The sequence below is a fragment of the Bos indicus genome, chromosome 29 (genome assembly GCF_029378745.1).
Source record: "Bos indicus isolate NIAB-ARS_2022 breed Sahiwal x Tharparkar chromosome 29, NIAB-ARS_B.indTharparkar_mat_pri_1.0, whole genome shotgun sequence".
Classification (NCBI taxonomy): domain Eukaryota; kingdom Metazoa; phylum Chordata; class Mammalia; order Artiodactyla; family Bovidae; genus Bos; species Bos indicus.
This window is the reverse complement of record NC_091788.1, coordinates 29,451,665-29,471,526: the sequence shown is the minus strand read 5'-3', so window position 1 is coordinate 29,471,526 and position 19,862 is coordinate 29,451,665. Positions and strand designations below refer to the sequence as shown.

At 44.2% G+C, this 19,862-nt stretch overlaps 1 protein-coding gene across 2 annotated transcripts; it reads right to left on the bottom strand.

Annotated features, from left to right (window-relative positions):
- Nucleotides 1–1,648: 1,648 nt before the first annotated feature.
- EI24 (EI24 autophagy associated transmembrane protein) lies at nucleotides 1,649–16,431 on the bottom strand. Of its 2 annotated transcripts, XM_019955152.2 has the most exons (11): nucleotides 16,255–16,431; nucleotides 13,113–13,225; nucleotides 9,505–9,650; nucleotides 8,702–8,762; nucleotides 7,697–7,763; nucleotides 6,925–7,049; nucleotides 5,874–5,993; nucleotides 5,395–5,506; nucleotides 4,593–4,704; nucleotides 3,961–4,035; nucleotides 1,649–2,685 (listed from the first exon to the last, which is right to left on the bottom strand). In XM_019955152.2, the coding sequence occupies exons 2-11, from the start codon at nucleotides 13,152–13,154 to the stop codon at nucleotides 2,523–2,525; spliced, it is 1,023 nt and encodes a 340-aa protein (XP_019810711.2). In that variant the 5' UTR covers nucleotides 13,155–13,225; nucleotides 16,255–16,431; the 3' UTR covers nucleotides 1,649–2,522. The 2 variants fall into 2 exon arrangements, with proteins under 2 accessions (XP_019810711.2, XP_019810712.2); XM_019955153.2 differs by lacking the exon at nucleotides 4,593–4,704.
- Between the last annotated feature and the right edge of the window lie 3,431 nt (nucleotides 16,432–19,862).

Here is a 19,862-nt window from a genome sequence, read left to right as displayed (position 1 = left end):
TGCTATAATGGACAACTCGACTCTAGATAGGATAAAAGGGTCATGCCTGGAACCACACATACCTGTTCCTAAAGAGAGCTTTGTGCATGTGATTACTTAGATCCTCCTGGCTGCATGACTGAAGGTCAAGCTCTCATTTTCATCTGTAGTGATGTGCTCTCCCTTATTTTCAGTTATTATTAGTCCACCTTAAGCTGACCAACCTAGATAGCATATTGAAAAGCAGAGACATTACTTCGCCAACAAAGGTCCATCTAGTCCAGGCTATGGTTTTTCCAGTGGTCATGTATGGATGTGAGAGTTGGACTGTGAAGAAAGCTGAGTGCCGAAGAATTGATGCTTTTGAACTGTGGTGTTGGAGAAGACTCCTGAGAGTCTCTTGGACTGCAAGGAGATCCAACCAGTCCATTCTAAAGGAGATCAGCCCTGGGATTTCTTTGGAAGGAATGATGCTAAAGCTGAAACTCCGGTACTTTGGCCACCTCATGCGAAGAGTTGACTCATTGGAAAAGACTCTGATGCTGGGAGGAATTGGGGGGCAGGAGGAAAAGAGGACAAGAGAGGATGAGATGCCTGGATGGCATCACCAACTCGATGGACATGAGTTTGAGTGAACTCTGGGAGTTGATGATGGACAGGGAGGCCTGGCGTGCTGCGATTCATGGGGTCACAAGGAGTTGGACACGACTGAGCGACTGAACTGAACTGAAGCTGCCATTGTGAATTTGGCAAAAACAGAGCCTGCTCTCCCTTTGATCCCAATTTCCTAATCACTGTCCTCACTTCCTGTGTGCTAGTGAAAAGGCAAGAGCAATTTACACTGCTTCTGTGCACACCTCGCGAGATTAGGCTTATCTACAATAGACATTTGCTAACCTAGCTTTTGTACACGCCTGGTCTCTCAGTCACACTAATAAAACTTTACAGATCCCTCACTTCCAGTAACTTAAATCATTTTCTATAGCCAGGCATATACTGGATAATATCACTTACCTTTATCTACTCAGTTTCCCTCATCCTTCTAAGACCAGCTTAGCAGACACAATTACTACTTTCAGACAGCAAAAATGTGACCTTTTAAAATTTCATTTTAAAAACTACAACAATTTATCTTAAATAAGGCAACTGCCGATCAGTTGCAAACTGATGAAACAAACTACACACTACTTTAAAACCTTCTGTATTCAAACTTGGTTCACATCTCCTGGCAACTATTTTTAAATCCTTATTTTTGTCTTGTACTTAGTAAAGGTTTCTGTTAACCAAATGTCTCTTCTCTTCCCTCATGAGAATGTCCAATTAGTTGAAGTCTGGAAGGACCTCTCTTCTTCACAAATACAGAGGAGATGTATAGACTTTAAAACAACTCAATTCCAAATTCTTTCACTAGGTGCCAACACGATTATAACAACATAACCCAAACTTCCTCAGGGAGTATTTTTCAGAACTAATTTTTAGAATTAATCATGACAAAGTCTTGTGTTCCATGAATATGTTTCCTGAAGTGACAATTTATAAATTCGACGATTACACATATGTGAGAAACCAGCTCACACCTGTGACATCTTAACACTGTACAGGTGTTTTGACATCTGCCCCCTCCCTCCATATTTAGTCTCTTTGAAATGACAGGGAAAAAACCAACCAATCACAGGTTTAATGGGTTTAATAAGTTTACCCCTTCAGTTCCTATTTGCAGCACCCAATATTCCTTTGAAACACCAGACAGACCCAGCAGTGGCCAACAGTCAAGATCAGACCTCCAGAGTTTAAAAGTTCAGGTTCTCTGAGTATCCGTGTTGCAGTGGCACTTGTCCGAAATTGGTACCTCCCTATCTCTGGGGAGCTTTAAATGTACCAGTGAAAAAAGCTTTTTCCCCTGCAAGGGGAAGAAGGAAAGTCATTCCTCAAACCCAATGGAGATCTGGCTGAGGTCTTTCTTCTGTCCCGTGTCTTCAGGCTTGTGTTTTTGTTTTGTTTGTTTTTTTTGCAGTGGAGCAAGAGACCAAAATCTAACCTGAGTTACAAGAAACAAGACAGTGATGGCTATAAAGGGAGTGACCAGGAGCAGCGGAGCCACCTGTCCCTCCCACATCCAATATATGTGCTTCACAGAAAAACAAAAAAACAGGTCCACAAAACACAACAGCTAAAATTACAAAAATCCATTCATCCAAGGGCGGTGGGAGGCAGAAAGGGTAAATGGAAGGGAAATGGCACAGGGAGAAAAAGTATTCAAATCAGTCCAGGCACGGGGCTGGCAAATGCTAGAAAAGAGCTGCAGAAAAACCTGTGGTCCTTTCAGACTCACCAGTGTTTAAAATCCATACTGGTCGCAAGAAGATTCTGCCTTACGTGCACCAGAGACAAAAATCTGGATTCCTCAGAGAGAAGGGAATGTGGGCAGGGCCCTTGGCAGGGTGGGCCCTGCCTTCCCTGGGAGAGGTGGAGGTGAACCAGAGAAGAGCCGCCACAGCATCCTTCCGATCCCACCCGGCCCCTCCAGATGGCGGGTGACCAACTCAGCGGCCTGTGGCAGCCTTCAGTTTGGCAGGAGACGGGTGTGGCGAGGGTAATTTTTCTGCAGAAGTGGAGCTGCTCAGGGCCGACTGTAGGTAGACCGTCTTATGGAAGAGTCTGTTGCTTAAGAAAACCACCAAGGAGAAGAGGCGCAACTGGAAAAGGCTGCAAGGCAAGAGAGACCCAACCTGTTAGACCGGCCAGCTGAGAAAAACCGTTTTAATCATTTGGCCACTTATTTGACTATTTTCAATTTAAAATGATACAGGGGAAAACAAGACCACTGAAATTTGATTAAGCGACTATAGATATTGGACACGCAGATTAAACAGGTAGCAACTACAGAAAGCGCTGGGATTGTCACTGTCAGGAGGGCCGTGGAATCGGGTTCGATCCCTGATCCAGGAGGATCCCACATGCCACGGAGCAACCAAGCGCGTGCACCACAACTACTGAGCCTGTGATCTAGAGCCCACGATCCGCAGCACGAGAGAAGCCACTGCAACGAGAAGCCCGTGCACTGCAACTAGAGAGAAGCCCCTGCTCGCCGCAAACAGAAAAAAGCCCATGCAGCAGCAAAGACCCAGCACAGCCAAAATAAAGACTTCAAGCTGTGGTCTGAAGATATCATATGCTAGGTATGGTTCACTTGCAGGAGAGTTCCAAGAGAAAGTCAATTACGCTAAGATACACACTTAACATTAGTGGATAGCAAGAACATGTGAGACCCTAAAGCAGACTGGAAATTTTTCTAATGCATGTGTCCTCACTGACTTAACCAAAACTGTCAAAAGATTGAGTTTTTTTCTGAAGTGATCTAATTTCCAGAGTGCTACTATTGCTAAAGATTCAGTTTTAAAATACTGTTTTGTTATCATTATCAATAAACTCATGTGGCCACATCACATGACCCAGTATTTTTAAAAATGTGGCCATTCTTACAAAATGAGCTTAACTACAGGTATAGGCGTCTTATTCAGTGAACTGTTACATTTTAAGAATATGTATAAATATGTATAATAGCATCAATTTTTGAAACAGAAATGCACACATATGCATGGGGAAAATCTTGGGATATATCCCAAAAGTGCTACTCTCATAAAACTGTATATTAATATTTTCCTGCAATGTGAGGAAAATAATGTCACAAACTTCAGCAACTTTTCAGTTGTAGAATAAGCACCCTATAGTGTGTTAATGACTGAAACTGTAATTGTCTTCAGGTTGTGGCCTAGTCTGTCAAGTTCTGCTAGACAGAATTGTAAAATTGTTTCCTTAATAAACATTTTTCTCATTTGTAAAAAAAAAAAAAAGCATCAGTTATACAGTTTTTTTAAAAAACTGTAAAAATGTCTCATTCACATAACTGCAGTGTTACAACCCCAGTATTTTAGACAGAAAATACTTGCTACATTTTAGCTAATACTGGCTAATACTTACTATGCTTTGCCAGGGGTCTTTGCTTCATTGGCGCTGATAATGAATAAAGGAAAGAGGATAGAGAAGAGGCAGCCACTGTTTGTGAGGGAAAAAAAAAAGAATTAGTCACCTTCAAAATAGCCATGACTTTGAAGATATTAGAAGCCCAAAGTTAGTTACCTCCAGTGCTAAATAGCATGGCTTGATGGACCCTTAATCTATCAAACATATGTTTAAAATTTTTTTTTTTTAAAAAAAGGATTTTTCTAAACACAGGCTATGTTTAACATTGTTCCAGGAAGCAACATAGAAGAAAGAATATGGGATATAGGATCATGCAGACAATATTTTAATGCTAGGAATTCCTTGGCAGTCCAATGGTTACAATTTCATGCTTCCACGGCAGGGGGGCTAAGATCCTGCATTCTTTAATGTGTGGCCCCCCACAAAAAATAAAATAATGCTAACTGACAGACATCTGTGACTATCTGTCAGGGAGAAAAATCCTACAGACCTCTAGACGGCCAAGTAAAAATGCAGAATGCCTAGCACAGAACCAGTGCACTCAAGGCGCTCCCTACACTGAGTTATTATTGCTATTATTATTACTTTTTTTTAAACTAGTTCCCGCCAAGTCCTTGCAGTCCAATTACCTGACAATGTAGGAGGACTGCATTGCTGTGAGGAAAGCCAGGGGCAAACCAAATCCAAAGTAGTAAGGCCAGTTCCTTTCTATGTTTGATAAGCGCTGGTGCATTTCAATTCCTAAAACAAGGAGCCAACATAATTAGGCTGCGTTACCTCCTTTTAGTCAAATGACTAAATATCACTGACAATTTATTTGAGGTTTAAGTTTTAGGTTCAGATCTGCTATTTACAATACAACTAAAGTATACTGGAATTGCCCAAATCCCATAAAGCTTCCATGCAAAGATTTTACAACTGAACCATCACAATTCAAAGCTGGCAAGCCAAGTGAATTCTGCATTCAATACCAGCAGCATCATATGTCAGTATTAGTTTTGAACAAAGCAAGATATATCAAAAAAAAAAAAAAAGGCAGCCATCCTCTAGAAATCAATTAATCTCTTTCAACCATCCACACCCAAATATACCAAGGACTTTCAACATATCCCTCAAATGATCTGTATGCACCAGCATCAAACTAACTTCTCTGATTCAGAATAACTGGGGCTTTTACGCCACCTTATGGCTCTGTCAGAGCTACATGACATTGAGCTCCACAGGGTAGTCCTACAGGGCTACACCCCCCAGCACCAAAGGGTTAAAAAAAACCTCTAAGCCAAATGTAAGTCCCCTCTTGACAAAAAGGCTGCTTCATCCCAATGATGGGTTTGCCAAGGGCCTCAGTGTTGAAGAATTTAAGAAGTTTCCTTGGCAGCACCATTTCCAAACTGGGCCTCCAAGCTCTTGAGTTTCTTTGGACAGGCTTACCTTTATTGAACCAACGATATTCGAAGCAGTATAGTGAGTAGAGGAGAGACATATGCAGGAGACTAACCAGCTGACCAACAAGATGGATGGGAAAGAGACTCACAAACATCCCCTGAAGAACAAGTATGGAAAAGCTTAATTCCAACACTTCAGAGACCTAACACTGTTCACCTGTCACTCTGAGTTATTGCTCTCGCTCTCTACCCAGACAGCCAGAGAGCTGCTTCTAAGTTTCTAAAAGAGCAGGTGAGTGCAGAAGGCTCAGGGTGGCTGGTAAGAGCAGGTAAATTCATGTTGTTTTTTTTAAAAATAATTTTATGATTTTAAAAGTCTCTAGTTGTTTCTATGAAAAATGATTTAAAAATCAATACCTCCCATAAACATATCTGCTCAGTATAAACGGGATACCCTGTTTTTGTGAAGCTCCCTCTAGTGGATCTTTCTTTAATCTGCCCATGTGCCCGGAAGGCCAGTCTCACCTGGAGAAGGAAGAGAGCCTGAAGCAAGAGGTTGAAGAGCATGTCAGCAATTATTTTGCTGACACTAGGAAATGGGTGAGGTTTCCTCCCAGATACCTCGAAAGCCAAGTCCGCTATATCCTGCAAGAGAGAAAAGAGCTCACCAAAACGTTCAGTCACTCAGTCGTGTCCGACTCTGCAACCCCATGAACCGCAGCACGCCAGGCCTCCCTGTCCATCACAAACCCCCGGAGTTCACCCAAACCCATGTCCATTGAGTAGGTGATGCCATCGAACCATCTCATCCTCTGTCGTCCCCTTCTCCTCCCGCCCTCAATCTTTCCCAGCATCAGGGTCTTTTCCAATGAGTCAGCTCTTATCAAGTGGCCAACGTATTGGAGTTTCTGCTTCAACATCAGTCCCTCCAATGAACACCCAGGACTGATCTTCTTTAGGATGGACTGGTTGGATCTCCCCGCAGTCCAAGGGACTCTCAGGAGTCTTCTCCAACACCACAGTTCAAAAGCATCAATTCTTCGGCGCTCAGCCTTCTTTAGAGTCCAACTCTCACATGTCCACTGGAAAAACCATAGCCTTTACTAGACAGACCTTTGTTGGCAAAGTACTATCTCTGCTTTTTAATATGCTGTCTAGGTTGGTCATAACTTCCTTCCAAGGAGCAAGCGTCTTTTTATTTCGTGGCTGCAATCACCATCCGTGGTGGTTTTGGAGTCCAGAAAAATAAAGTCAGCCACTGTGTCCACTGTTTCCCCATCTATTTGCCATGAGTTAAATGGCCTAATTATCCATCCCCAAAGTGAAGGCCACTAATTTGCCATGAGACCTACCAGGGGAGAAAAGCCCCTGGACACCTGGCCATGAGACACCCTTGTGAGCTGAGAGAATAATTTCATTTTACAAGAGCCCAGAGCTCACCCGCTGGCTGCCTGACCAAGAAAAGTTCAGGCTGTGGAGTCGCTCCCTACGTAGCTACTAAATTGACAGACTGAAATCTGCCACCTGGTGACCAATCATGCCGTCAGACCCAGACTCCATGCTGCCCTGGACCGACCTGAAACCAAATCGCGTTGACGACTTTGCTGAGCACAAAGAGGGGGAGCACCCAGAGAGCACTGAAAATTGATGTGAGGAAGAACTCCAGCCACGACCAGACATCCCCGTGTAGCGATGGGTCACCTAGGACAGCAGGGAGGGCTTATTAGTTTACCTGGAGAAAGGGAAAGCCAGAAGAGCAAAGGTGCATCCCCTGATTTGTGACCGTGCTTCCCCTCCACACACACACCTTTGCTTCTTGCCAGCACATCACTGTACCTGTGCCAGGTAGTCTTACTTTGTCATAGAAACACCACATTCTGGCCATGACTCCAATTCAGAGCGGCCATGGATATGTGCTGCTTACTCGGATACAAAAGTGCCCACTTGGTGGTGGCTGACAGGTCAGTGACTAGTGGTCACTGGATGCAGGAATCCACCTGAGTTCATATTCCAGCTTCGCCACTTACTAATGGGTTAACCTTGGTAACCAATTTGCATTTCCTCATCTACAAAACGGTATCCACAGCAATACCTACTCAAAGGGTTGCTGAGAGATTTGACTTAGAGGAATCTGCCTTGCAAAGCAGGGGACATGGGTTTGATCCCTGGTCACAGAACTAAGACCCCACATGCCTCAGGGCAAATATGGCCTGATGCAGTCAAACAAATAAATACATAAAAAACCTAAAGCTCCGGGTTCAAAGTAAGTGTCCAATAAACTGAGGGAGACAGGAAAAACCTCCCCCCTCTATCCTGGGCAGAGAGCACAGAGCAACGGAGTCACTTACCAATAATCTGGGCCGTTACTGATTGAAGGACAGGAATAAACACTCGATAAAACAAGAGGAGACTGAACTAAAGGAGAGAAGCAACAAGGTAAGCATCAAAAGCCCTTCTTTAAAACAAGAATTTCAAGTTTCAGCGTACTCATTTTCCAGATGGAAGTGCCTTTTATCAATCAGGAGTCCTGCAGTGGCATCAAAACCGGACTCGCTGCTCTTTACCAGTCCTCCAGCGAGAGGCACACACCTGACACTGCCTAGGCTGCTCTTTACCAGTCCTCCAGCGAGAGGCACACACCTGACACTGCCCATGGAAACAAACTTTGGGGGCACAGGAGCCCAAGTCAATCAGTATTCGTGCCAATACTAAGAACGCAGTCAGCACAGGAGCACAAGTCAATCAGTATTCGTGCCAAGACTAAGAATGCAGCCATATTTTATTAATTAAAACTAACACCTAAAAACATCTGTGAAATGTTTAGATTAACAAGTTGAATTATACTGAATTTCAAGTCAAAGAAAATATTTTGACTCTTTGTTTTTCAAAGTACTCAAATTTCTCCTGGGGCTGTGTTGGTTCTCGGTCAACTGTAGACAACTTTCTGGTGTGAGTTTCCACAGTAATCAGTTTGAGGACACTGCTATGACCAGCTGACGGGAGAGCCTTGCTCATGTCCATCTGTCCCTCCCCTCTGAGCCTCCACAGTCACTCTGAACCAAAATGTCCAGACAATGTCATGAGAAATTGTTACCTATGACAATAAAACTTGTTAAGTCATTTAACAAAAGAGTGTATGTGCAGGGCTGTCCCTGACATTTACATACAAGAAGTCTGAGGGGACATAAAATGACTGAAAATGCACAGAATCCCGAGTGATGGCCTTAGGAATGTATTACTACGTGAAAGTTACCTGTCTCAGGTTTAAGAAGACAGCTGAGAACCATGAACACTGCAACAACCTGAATAAAGATGCTTCCAAGGCACTTGGAATTTGAGGAAAAAGAACTTACCCAGAAAACTCCACCATTCCAAGCGCAGCACTGAAAAATTCTGCTCACAATACGTGGTTCACTGGAAAAGACCACTTGTGTTTAGCTTAACAGGTATATAGGCTATTTCCATATTGTCATTCAGCAGCTCTCCTTTTTATATATTTTCTTAGCACCATATTATTTTTTAGCACCTATTGTTCTTCCAGTGTTCTCTCCTAGTATCAATGAGAAAGGCTAAAAATATTTCAAGAGAAGCATTTTTTCTTAAAAACAAAACAAACAAACAAACTCCTTTATTTCCTAAGTCCAAGACTGGAGAAGATTAGAAGGGAATGTCAGGTTCTTTTATCAAATTCCACATAGGTGCTCCTAGAAGCATCCACTCAGCCAAAAATATTTTTTATGGTTCTCTATTCACAATTCTTGGAGAAGGAAATGGCAACCCACTCCAGTATTCTTGCCTAGGAAATCCCATGGACAGGAGCCTGGTGGGCTATAGCCCCTGGGGTCGCAAAGAGACGGACATAACTTAGCAACTAAAACAACGATATTCATCATTCTGATTTCTTTTAGACACCACAATATTGTGAACAAGGATTACTGCTAGACCTCAGTTTAATTCAGTGTGAGGGAAGTGGGGAAAAATCACCTGTAAATTTTATGGGGAGAGAGTACAAAAGACAAATAATGCGGTACTGAAACTCCACATCATTATGTAGTGTCTGAATTTTATGCTCAATCTGATCACTTCCTAAAGTGCCCCCCTACCCCCGACTGGAAGGGAGTTCAGATGCTCCCTGACCTCAGCCTCCACTCCTTACCTCTCCTGCTTCCTCTCTATGCTCTGGGCTCTCCTCTGAGCCAGGATACTGCTTGCCCTTCTTCGACGCTGCTCCTCTCTCTTTTGTTGAATTCGAGCATCTAGCTTTGAGATGGTACAAATTCCCCAGATAGAGTCTTTGATTCCCTGTCGACACGAGTATTTATTATTTTTAAAGAGGGAAAATTATGGATCAGAAGACTTCCCGAAGTTAGATACAATGAAATAATAGTGTAAATCATTCTACTTAGTTTGCTACAAGGCTGAAGTGACCCTTGATATTCTTCTGTTTAGAAATCATTCCCAATTTACAGAAGAGTTGCAAGAATGAAGAAATTCCTAATATCCTTTCTCGAAATTACCAGTTGCTGTGCCACACTGTTATTTACGGGCTTCCCTGGTGGCTCAGAGGTTAAAGAGTCTGCCTCCAATGCAGGAGACCTGGGTTCGATCCCTGGGTCAGGAAGATCCCCTGGAGAAGGAAATGGTAACCACTCCAGTATTCTTGCCTGGAGAATCCCATGGATGGAGAAGCCTGGTAGGCTACGGTCCACGGGGTCGCAAAGAGTCGGACATGACTGAGCGACTTCACTGTATACATATATACTCATTTCTTTCTGGATCATTTGAGTAGGTTGCTATATCGTGTCTCTTTACTTACAACTGTTCATTGTGTATTTCCTAAGAACAATGATATTCCTTAATACAAGATCAGTTCAGTCAGTTCAGTTGCTCAGTCGTGTCCAACTCTTTGTGATCCCCATGAACTGCAGCATGCCAGGCCTCCCTGTCCATCACCAACTCCCGGAGTCCACCCAAACCCATGTCCATTGAGTCGGCGATGCCATCCATCCATCTCATCCTCTGTCGTCCCCTTCTCCTGCCCTCAATCTTTCCCAGCATCAGAGTCTTTTCTAATGAGTTCATACTACAATTTCCCCATTTGTCTCCGAAATGCCCTCTACAGCATTTTTACCCACCGCATACCAGACATCAGTTCAGAATCACACTTTGCGCTTAGCTCTAGTATCTCTTTAGTCTCCCTCCATTAGGAACAGCTCTATAGCTGTCTTTCTTTTTGAAGTATACACGTCAGTTATTTTATGCGGTGCCCTCAATTTAGGTTTGTGACTCATGATTAGACCCCAGGTTACACATTTTTAGCAGGAGTTATCACCTAAGGGGGGCTTCCCAGGTGGCTCAGTGGTAAAGAATCCACATGCCAGTACAAGAGACATGGGATTGAATCCTGGGTCGGGAAGATCCCCAGAGAAGGAAACGGCAACCCACTCAAGTATCCTTGCATGGGAAATCCCAGAGAGAGGAGTCTGGTGGACTGTAGTCCATGAGGTCGAAAAAGAGTTAGACACGACATAGCGACGAAACAACAAGAATCACGTAAGTGATGGTGTGCCTTTCCAGGTGTTACACCCAGAAGCACGTGATGTCTGTGTTGGCCCTTGCAGGTGACACTGATTCTACATATTTGGAAGGTGTTATCCAGCTCCATTGTATGGCTGCAAATTTTTCTCCTTGCAACCAGTAAGGAATCTGTGGGCAGACATTTCTGAGACCAGGCAAATATCCTGCTCATCAAGTCCTCTTCCCTAGATTTGGGCATCAATTAACAAGTCTTGATCAAACCAATCTTGAATAACACGTTGCAAAATAGTGGTTTTCTAATCCGTCTAAGAGTTACCAATACTGTTAAGCCAAGTTATAGCCTTCCTTTATACTCTTCTAATATCAGTTGAATGCCTACAAGTATGATTTACATCCTGTATCAAACCAGTGATACAAGGATAGATTAAACACTGGTCTCCAAAAAGGACCGGGGCTGGACCAAGGCTGAAGAAGACACAAAGAAATAATTAGCATAAAAGTATGAAAAGCTATTGCTGAGTAAGACAGAAACAGCATGGCAGTATAGCTGGAGAAGAATGTCTTTAAACATGTATGGCGAGGGAGAGAATGATTAAGTCTATAAGTCACTGACGGGACCACTTGCCAATAACTTTAAGAGCCTCAGTGGTAGAAAGGTTACTGTCATTACCACGAACATTAGACCTGCCTATTACCCAGTTCAAAGGACTACCCTCATTCATCGACCCACTTTCATATCGAGCGTCCTTAATGAGCTAGACATCAGTCATATGGACGTGCTTAAGAAACTCATAACTCGGCAGGAAAAGTACGTAAGTAAACAACAACAACAATGTATAGTTTAGTAAGTGCCAGAACAGTTTTATATCCAAAGTAGAGAGGGAAGAACTAGGGTATTCAACATCATCGAGAAGCAGAAAAAGGTATTCTAGAAACAATGGTCAACCTGGATTTAAGAATGACATTTTCTCCTATTATGAGCAAAAACAAATTTTAGAGAAAATTGTCAGAATACAGAGAAATGGACACGTTTATGAACTACACACTGAAAGGAGCATACATTGGCAAGGTTCACATGATCTTTTACCTATGAGTAATGTTTATTCTTATTTTGCTTTTTAACTTGAGTCTTCCACCAACAGTTTAAAATTTTAAGATCATTAAGTTCAAGTGGCTTAAGGCCTAGCATGTGCCAGAATGACGACAGGATCCGCACCTCTGATACTTGCAGTCTGTCTGAGGCAGACAAACACACAAAGTGCATGCTGTATAACTGATCCACAATTGACATTTTATCGCACAAGAACGGCAAGACAAGGATGTAAGGTATTAAAAGAAGGTCACATTGCATGAATTCGCTTTGGCCCTTCTAAGATATTCCTTCAATTCCACCTCTTTTAATCAAAGGAAATAAACTTATAAACACTCCCACTCCCAGGCAGAACTGGTCTCTCTCCTGCCCTCAAGAATAAAGCAACAGGGGCTCCAACTAGGGCACTGGACCTCAGACATCATTATAACGGAATGTCACACGATAGATCATTCGGGTTACTGGGTCCTAAACAGACCTTTATGGCTCTGTTGATTAGGGGGTCCTAAATGTCCCTTTAATGGGACATTTTCCTAGAGCATCATCATCTCCGCCTTGTAGATTGGAGAATAAGAGAGGTTCTATACTGTAGATCCAAACAAAGTAGGTTAGGTATTAGCATTACACCAATGTTCATTGCTTGGTTTTCAACAATATACCACAGTTACATAAGATGGCAATATTAGGAGAACCTGGTGAAGGATACAGTGGAGCTCTTTGTATGACCCTACAACTTTTCTGCAAGTCTAAAATTATTCCAAAATAAAGTTTAGGGAATTCCCTGGTGGTCCAGTGGTTAGGACTCCATGCTCTCAAGGTTAAGGGCCCGATTCAATCCCTAGTAGGGGAACTAAGATTCCACAATTCACTTGGCATGGTAAAAAACAAAAAAATACAGTTTAAAAAAAAAAAAGACGGTCTGGGCCCAAGCTGAACAGGGTCCCCATACTAGAGACATTCACTAGACAGGTCTCCCAAGTTTCTGTGAGATGCAGGATAATTCCTCTCTCTTGAGTAGTATGGATTAGAGTGAAAACCTGTATGTGAAGAATCCAACAAATATAACAACACTACGTAACAGATTTTCTAGTCCGTTCCTGCAGCAAAAGGGTCAGAAGAAGACTGGACGTACTCACCCTGGCAAGGTCCTGCAGAAAGGTTTTGACACTGTCAGCCATCTCTTTACCGCCCAAACTATCAGCTACACAAAGGAGAGAGAAGTGTCCCCAGATTTTTCATTATGAAGGACCTGCAAATAGATGGAGTATAATCAAGGAAAAATATTTATCTTCAGGTTACATGACGACGTTTTCCACATACTTGTCTAACAGGAGTGCAGTAGATTCTATCAGTTGCATAGATACCAGCAAGTGAACCAAGTGAGATTACAGCTGCAACTGCTGAAAAACCTGAAATCAACCATTTTTAAGTCACTTACCTACCTTTCACTTTTATTCGGGGTAAATGTGCTCTTGGACCAGTAGCCTCTTCTCTGGGCCATGATGTCCCTAACTATTCCTCCTCCGTCGTCGTTCAGTTGCTAAGTTGTGCCCAACTCTGTGACCCGTGAACTGCAACACACCAGGCTTTCCTGTCTTTCACTATCTCCCAGAGTTCGCGCAAACTCATGTCCACTGAGTCGATGACGCCATCCAATCATCCCTGTCACCCTCTTCTCTTCCTGCCCTCTATCCTTCCCAGCATCAGGGTCTTTTCCAATGAGTTGCATCAGGTTACCATCCCTTCTACATGTCCCAAGTATTTTTGAGATCCAAGATCATGAGTGACAATTACACTTCAATATCCTCTTAAGCAATATTTGTGCTTGATGTTACGTGAATGCAAATACAAGAGCAAGATGAAAGTTCTAACAAAAATTGTTAAATACGCACTTCATACACGGGGCCCTCCGGCAGCGTTAAGTTTGGATGATGATGTGAAATTTCCCACCAAGACCCTCAAATATGCCTTTCCTGTTTTCCAACTTTAAATATATACATACATATGTAAAATTTTAATAAGCATGCAAAAAATAATGAATTTTAAACTAGGCCAAAAAAAGGTTAAGTTCACATATACAAATATTCTTTAACACACTATAACTTTCCCACTGTATTTTTTGAATCCATCTATGTCTCTGTAAACAACTCAACTTTGCTCCTTTTTACGGCTGAGTAGTACTCCACTGTTGTACTTCCTCTGTTGATGAGTATCTAGGTTGTTTACATGTCTTGGCTATTGTAAACAGTGCCGTAATGAACATAGGGTTGCGTGGGTCTTTTTGCGTGTGACTTTTTGAGTTACGGTTTTCTCTGGGTTCCCATTGTATTTTTTTATTAGGTGAGTGAAAAACCTAGCTTCACAAAATAATAACTTGAAGTTCACATGTATAAATATTCTTAGAATATTATGCTCCCAAGTAATGTGTTTAAGGTGAACGAAGAACCCATTTTCAAAAATTTAATTAAGAACTTGGGATTCTAAACTTCTCAAACGTGACTTAATCAATCTGAGATATCCTCAGTTTAAGAGAGAGCGCATAATGACAGTATCACAGGCAGCTTCTATAAATCTCAAATTTCAAAACATAAGCACCCTTTGCTTAATGACCACTTCATCAAACTATACCTTACTGACCCAACTGGACTACTGCCACCCAGAACAGGAAGAGCAGGGAATACAGCAGTAGGAAGGCAACTTGCCCAACACTGTATGTTCCATCTGCTCCTTGGGTCAAATCCTACACAGATACACTCAGAGTCAGGTGAACAGTTAATGCTCATGATGATACATAAGACACTGGTTGCTAAAGACTATCACAGATTCACTCTTAATCGTCTACTTCCTCATCGATGAATTAAGGGTATTAAATTTCTTCCTAGGTGTTGAGTATACAGTGCAATAACATGAAAATAAAACCTTAACTTCTAATATAAACATAATCCTACTACAGAATGAGCTAGTTTGGGAGTTTAAGGAAACAGATTACTTAGTCTGGATTTCTCATAAGGCCCTGACACAACTTGAAGCGTGTTGGTCCTAATTCAAGGGGAAGAGCTCTGTTATCTGAACCATGGCCATTAACACCTGGCTTCTGCAGGGCTTCCCTTGTGGCTCAGCTGGTAAAGAATCCGCCTGCCATGTGGGAGACCTGGGTTCCATCCCTGGGTTGGGACGATCCCCTGGAGAAGGGAAAGGCTACTCACTCCAGTATTCTGGCCTGGAGAATTTCATGGACTATACAGTCCGTGGGGTAGCAAAGAGTCAGGCACGACTGAGCGACTTTCACTCTGCAGGTAACAAGTCGCGAGTTACCTACTGACCAACAGGGGCTTTTGAGGACAAGTCACTTCAATTTTACACGGAGACCCTAGCAGCCTTGCTACAGAAATAGGTGAATTATCCGGTTTGACAAAAAAGGTCAGATATGGAGAAAAACCTGCCACAACTGGAGACCAGAGACTGAATAATAATACGGAGGGAATCCTCGAACTGAGGTGAAAATAAATGAGATACATCTAGTTCATATTTCACAGACGGAGGAACTGAGTCTCTGAAGTTAAATGGCTTGCCCAAGATTACAGCACGCGAAAGGCTACAGAGAACTTCAAAACCCCGGTATTCCAACCTTCAGTCGAGACTGTCTACTCAAGCTTTGCAATGAGGAATTTTAACCAGAGCATCCCAGGGACAAAATGTTTCTTACGCCTGTAAACACAGCTGGCCATTAAATTCCTAAGCAGTCATGAGAACTGACCGAGTATCTACTGAGGCACAGTCCTGTACTTTCATTTCTAAGTCACTAAACCCAAGTCCGGAAGGCAGGTGGCTGTCACATCCCACTCCAGGTCCGCTAAAGGTAAGCATCCTCTCTTCTCACCGGGCTCCGCGGACGCTCGGAACCCACAGGTCCCTTCGGACCCGTCTCCCTGCAGCTCCTGGGCAAACTCCAGTGGAGGCTGGTCTCTCTCGGCAACCAGAGCCGTGCACGAGGCGCGGGGCAAGCTCACTTCCCGTCACACGGTGAGCTAAACCGAGCCGCGCCGCACCTGGGCAGAGGTTCGCCCGCGTCTGCCGGCTGCGTCCCCCGCCCCAGCCCCGTCCCGCCGCCAAGGCACTTTCCGGCTCGGGATCCCCACCCGCAGCCTCCGCCCGCACCTCCCATCCCAGCGCTCGGGCCCTGCTGCCCTCCCACGCCCTCGCCGCCCCAGCCGCCGGGGTCCACCCCGCGAGCGTGCTGCGCGGCGCCAGAGCCTGGCTCGGCCGAGCTGCACCTACCCGGGAGCTTCGCCGCCGCGGCTCCGGCTCCGGTTCCAGCCGGATCTCTCGCCCACCGAGGGCCCGCTAGTCTCCTCCGAGCCCCTCCACACCGGGTCGCACGCTCCCGCCCGGGCGCTGCCAGGGCCGGGGCCGCTGCGCCCGCACTGGGCATGCCCGGGCCGCACGGGGCCGCTGGGAAGTTGGGCGGGCGCCGAGTTCAGCGGCCCAGGAGGAGGGGGCGGGGCCACGGCGGAGGAGGGGCGGGGCTACGTGCGGACGCAGCCTGGAAATGCCGGCGGTGCGCAGAACCGGTTCCGCGCGCCTGGTCTGTCGGCGCCGCTTTCCCGGACGCTGTTCCTCCACCGTCGCCCGGTTGCCCTCCTTCCTGATCCAGTATCTATTAACAGCTCTTTGCTCTCTCTTTTTTACTTCTCCGAGGTTGCCTGTCTTTCTTTTATAAAGCCTAACAACGGAACAATAAGATGCAGAAGTCATTTTGATCTATTTGGTTAGAGATTTTCTATAACCAAAGAGTACTAAGGAATGCTGGGTTTAAATCAAGCTCATTCACCTATTAAGAATAAAATGACTAAGAATAGGTCAGTGGGCCTTCCCTGGTGGTCCGGTGGCTGAGGCTCCCGCGCTCCCAACGCAGCGGATAAGGGTTTGATCCCTGGTCAGGGAACTAGATCTCACATGCCACAGCTAAAATCTGCTCCTGCTGCTGCTGCTAAGTCGCTTCAGTCGTGTCCGACTCTGTGCGACCCCATAGACGGCAGCCCACCAGGCTCCACCGTCCCTGGGATTCTCCAGGCAAGAACACTGAAGTGGGTTGCCATTCCCTTCTCCAAGGCGTGAAAGTGAAAAGTGAAAGCAAAGTCGCTCAGTCGTGTCAGACTCTTCGCGACCCCATGGACCACAGCCCACCAGGCTCCTCCATCCAGGGGATTCTCCAGGCAAGAGTACTGGAGTGGATTGCCATTGCCTTCTCCAACTAAAATCTGGCGCAGCCAAATAAATAAATAAATATTTAAAAAAAAAAAAAAATAAGAAGAATAGGTCAAGCTGCCATGCAGTTTAGCTGCATTAGACTGTGTCTTCTGGCAGCACAGTGTTGGCTGAGATGAAAACGGTCAAGTAAATAGAAATGAAACTGTTTTCACCTCTGAGGCCCCACTCTGTCTACCCCAGGGCGTCGAACCATCAAGCCTGACTTATAACCTTTTTCTCCCCTATTCCCAACCTCCTGTATCTCTCACTCCACATATTTTTTCTTTCCATTTCCGTTTTCCTTCACCTCTAGGTGTGCTTAGAGCTGCTCTGCTCGGGCCACCAATAGAATCAGAATTTTACAACTAGAAGCTATTTAGTATAATCTTACATAGTGTAAGCCCAGATGTCTTCTGACTTACTCAAGGTCAGTGACAAATACCCAGACCTCTTGACTCTCCTTGAGTTAGTTACTGACCTCTTCTTCCCTGACCAACTTCCAGCCCCATTCCAGAATAGCCAAGACCCCTACCCTGAGCCTGTGGAAACTACCGGGAAGACTGTCCCGGAGTAGAAACTAACAAGATGGGAGAAGAAAACTAAGTGTTGAGAATAGCACAAGCCTCTGAAATAAAGGGCCAACCTGGAATTTATATATGTAAACCCCTTGGGAGGGGAACTTTTTTCTTATTTGTTTTGCCTTGGCAATAATTTCATTTTCACTAAGAATAGATCTATGAATATCCAGTCAAGTTTCCTTTTCTTATAAATCTACTGCTTGATTTTTTCCACAATTAAAGAGAATGGAAAGGTGGAGCAGGAAGAGGTCTCATCTCACTTGCCTTCCCTCTCAGGATGCCTGTTTCGTTTTGCCTGATAAATTGTTTCATGTATGTTGTCTGTTTTACTTAATGCATTTATTTTATTTTTTGGCTATACCTCACAGTTTGCAGGATCTTAGTTACCCAACCAGAGAGCGAACCTGCACCCCTTGCAGTGGAAGCATGGAGTCTTAACCACACCAGGGAAGTCCCTGTGTTGTCTGTTTTTGTGTTGTTTCAAATGGAAAGTGAATTCAGGTCCTGTTACTGCATTGTGGCCAGGAAAGGAATTCCCCTTCCTACTTAATTTGAGTCATAATTACTCTGCAGGGCTTCATAGGTGGCGCTAGTTGTAAAGAACCCTCCTGCATGCAGGAGATATAAGAGACTCGGGTTCAATCCCTGGGTTGGGAAGATGCCCTGGAAAAGGGAATAGCAACCCACTCCAGTATTCTTGCCTGGAGAGTTCCATGCACAGAGAAGCCTGGCGGGCTAAGGTCCATGAGGTTGCAAAAGAGTCGGACATGACTGAGTGAGTTAACACTTAAAGTCATCACAAAGAGGAGACAATCCTAAACTTCCTTTTTGTCACAAGAGTAAATATCTTCAACTATTTGTTATAAGGAACTACATAGAAATGATTTTTATTTCTTTTGGAACTTAATTTTGATTAAAATATAAGCAGGTCATCTGCTGAGTCTTAGCTATCTTGTTATAAAGAGATTTAAGTGGTTTAATGATAAACTGATTATTGTAATTATTACAGTAGCAGTGATTCCTCCAAGCTGCAGCCTTTCTCAAAAGTGTGAATTTAACTGCTTTATATAAAATGGATAACTAGTAAGGACCTACTGTAGAGGATAGGAAACGCTGCTCAATGTTCTGTGGCACCCTATATGGAAGGGGAGCTCGGGGGAGAACCAACACATGTATATGTATGGCTGAGTTGCTCTGCCATGCACCTGAAACATGTCATGGTCCGGGTGCAGGTTGGAAAAGAATTTCCAGACATGAGGCAGAGTGAAAGAAGAATCAAGTTTATTAGAGTGGTGAGGGGAGAGTCGCTGCCAGCACAGGGGGCCAGCTTCCTGATAGTCAGAGAGAGCTGATGTTGAACAGGGGTCCTTGATTCATTTTTGTACCCAGGGTGTAAGGAGCGGGATAGGGGTCTTGGATGAGGCAGTTATATGGGAGGGAGGGCGGGAGAGAAAGACATACCTTCTCCCTATATGCGGAAGGAGAGGAGACAGGTTATGCTGGTCAGGAGGACCTGAAATTCATTAAGAGTTACAACATTGGGGATGGGAGGGAAGGATAATAAAGGTCTGGTTTTTCCATTCCTGTATTCCAAGACCCTCCTTGGTTTTATCTGCTCTTTCCTCCTTCAGTTCAGTTCGTTGCTCAGTCATGTCTGACGCTTTGGACATACTGGACGCCAGCCCTCTCTGTCCAACACCAACTCACAGGAGTTTGCTAAAACTCATGTCCATCGAGTTGGTGATATCATCCAGCCATCTCATCCTCTGTCGCCCCCCTCTCCTCCCACCTTCAATCTTCCCCAGCATCAGGGTCTTTTCCAGTGAGTCAGTTCTTCGCATCAGGTGGCCAAAGTATTAGAGTTTCAGTTTCAGCATCAGTCCTTCCAATGAATATTCAGGGCTGATTTCCATTAGGATGCACTGGTTGGATATCCTGGCAGTCCAAGGGACTCAAGAGTCTTCTCCAACCTCAGTTCAAAAGCATCAATTCTTTGGCGCTCAGCTTTCTTTATAGTCCAACTCTCACATACATACATGACTACTGGAAAAACCATAG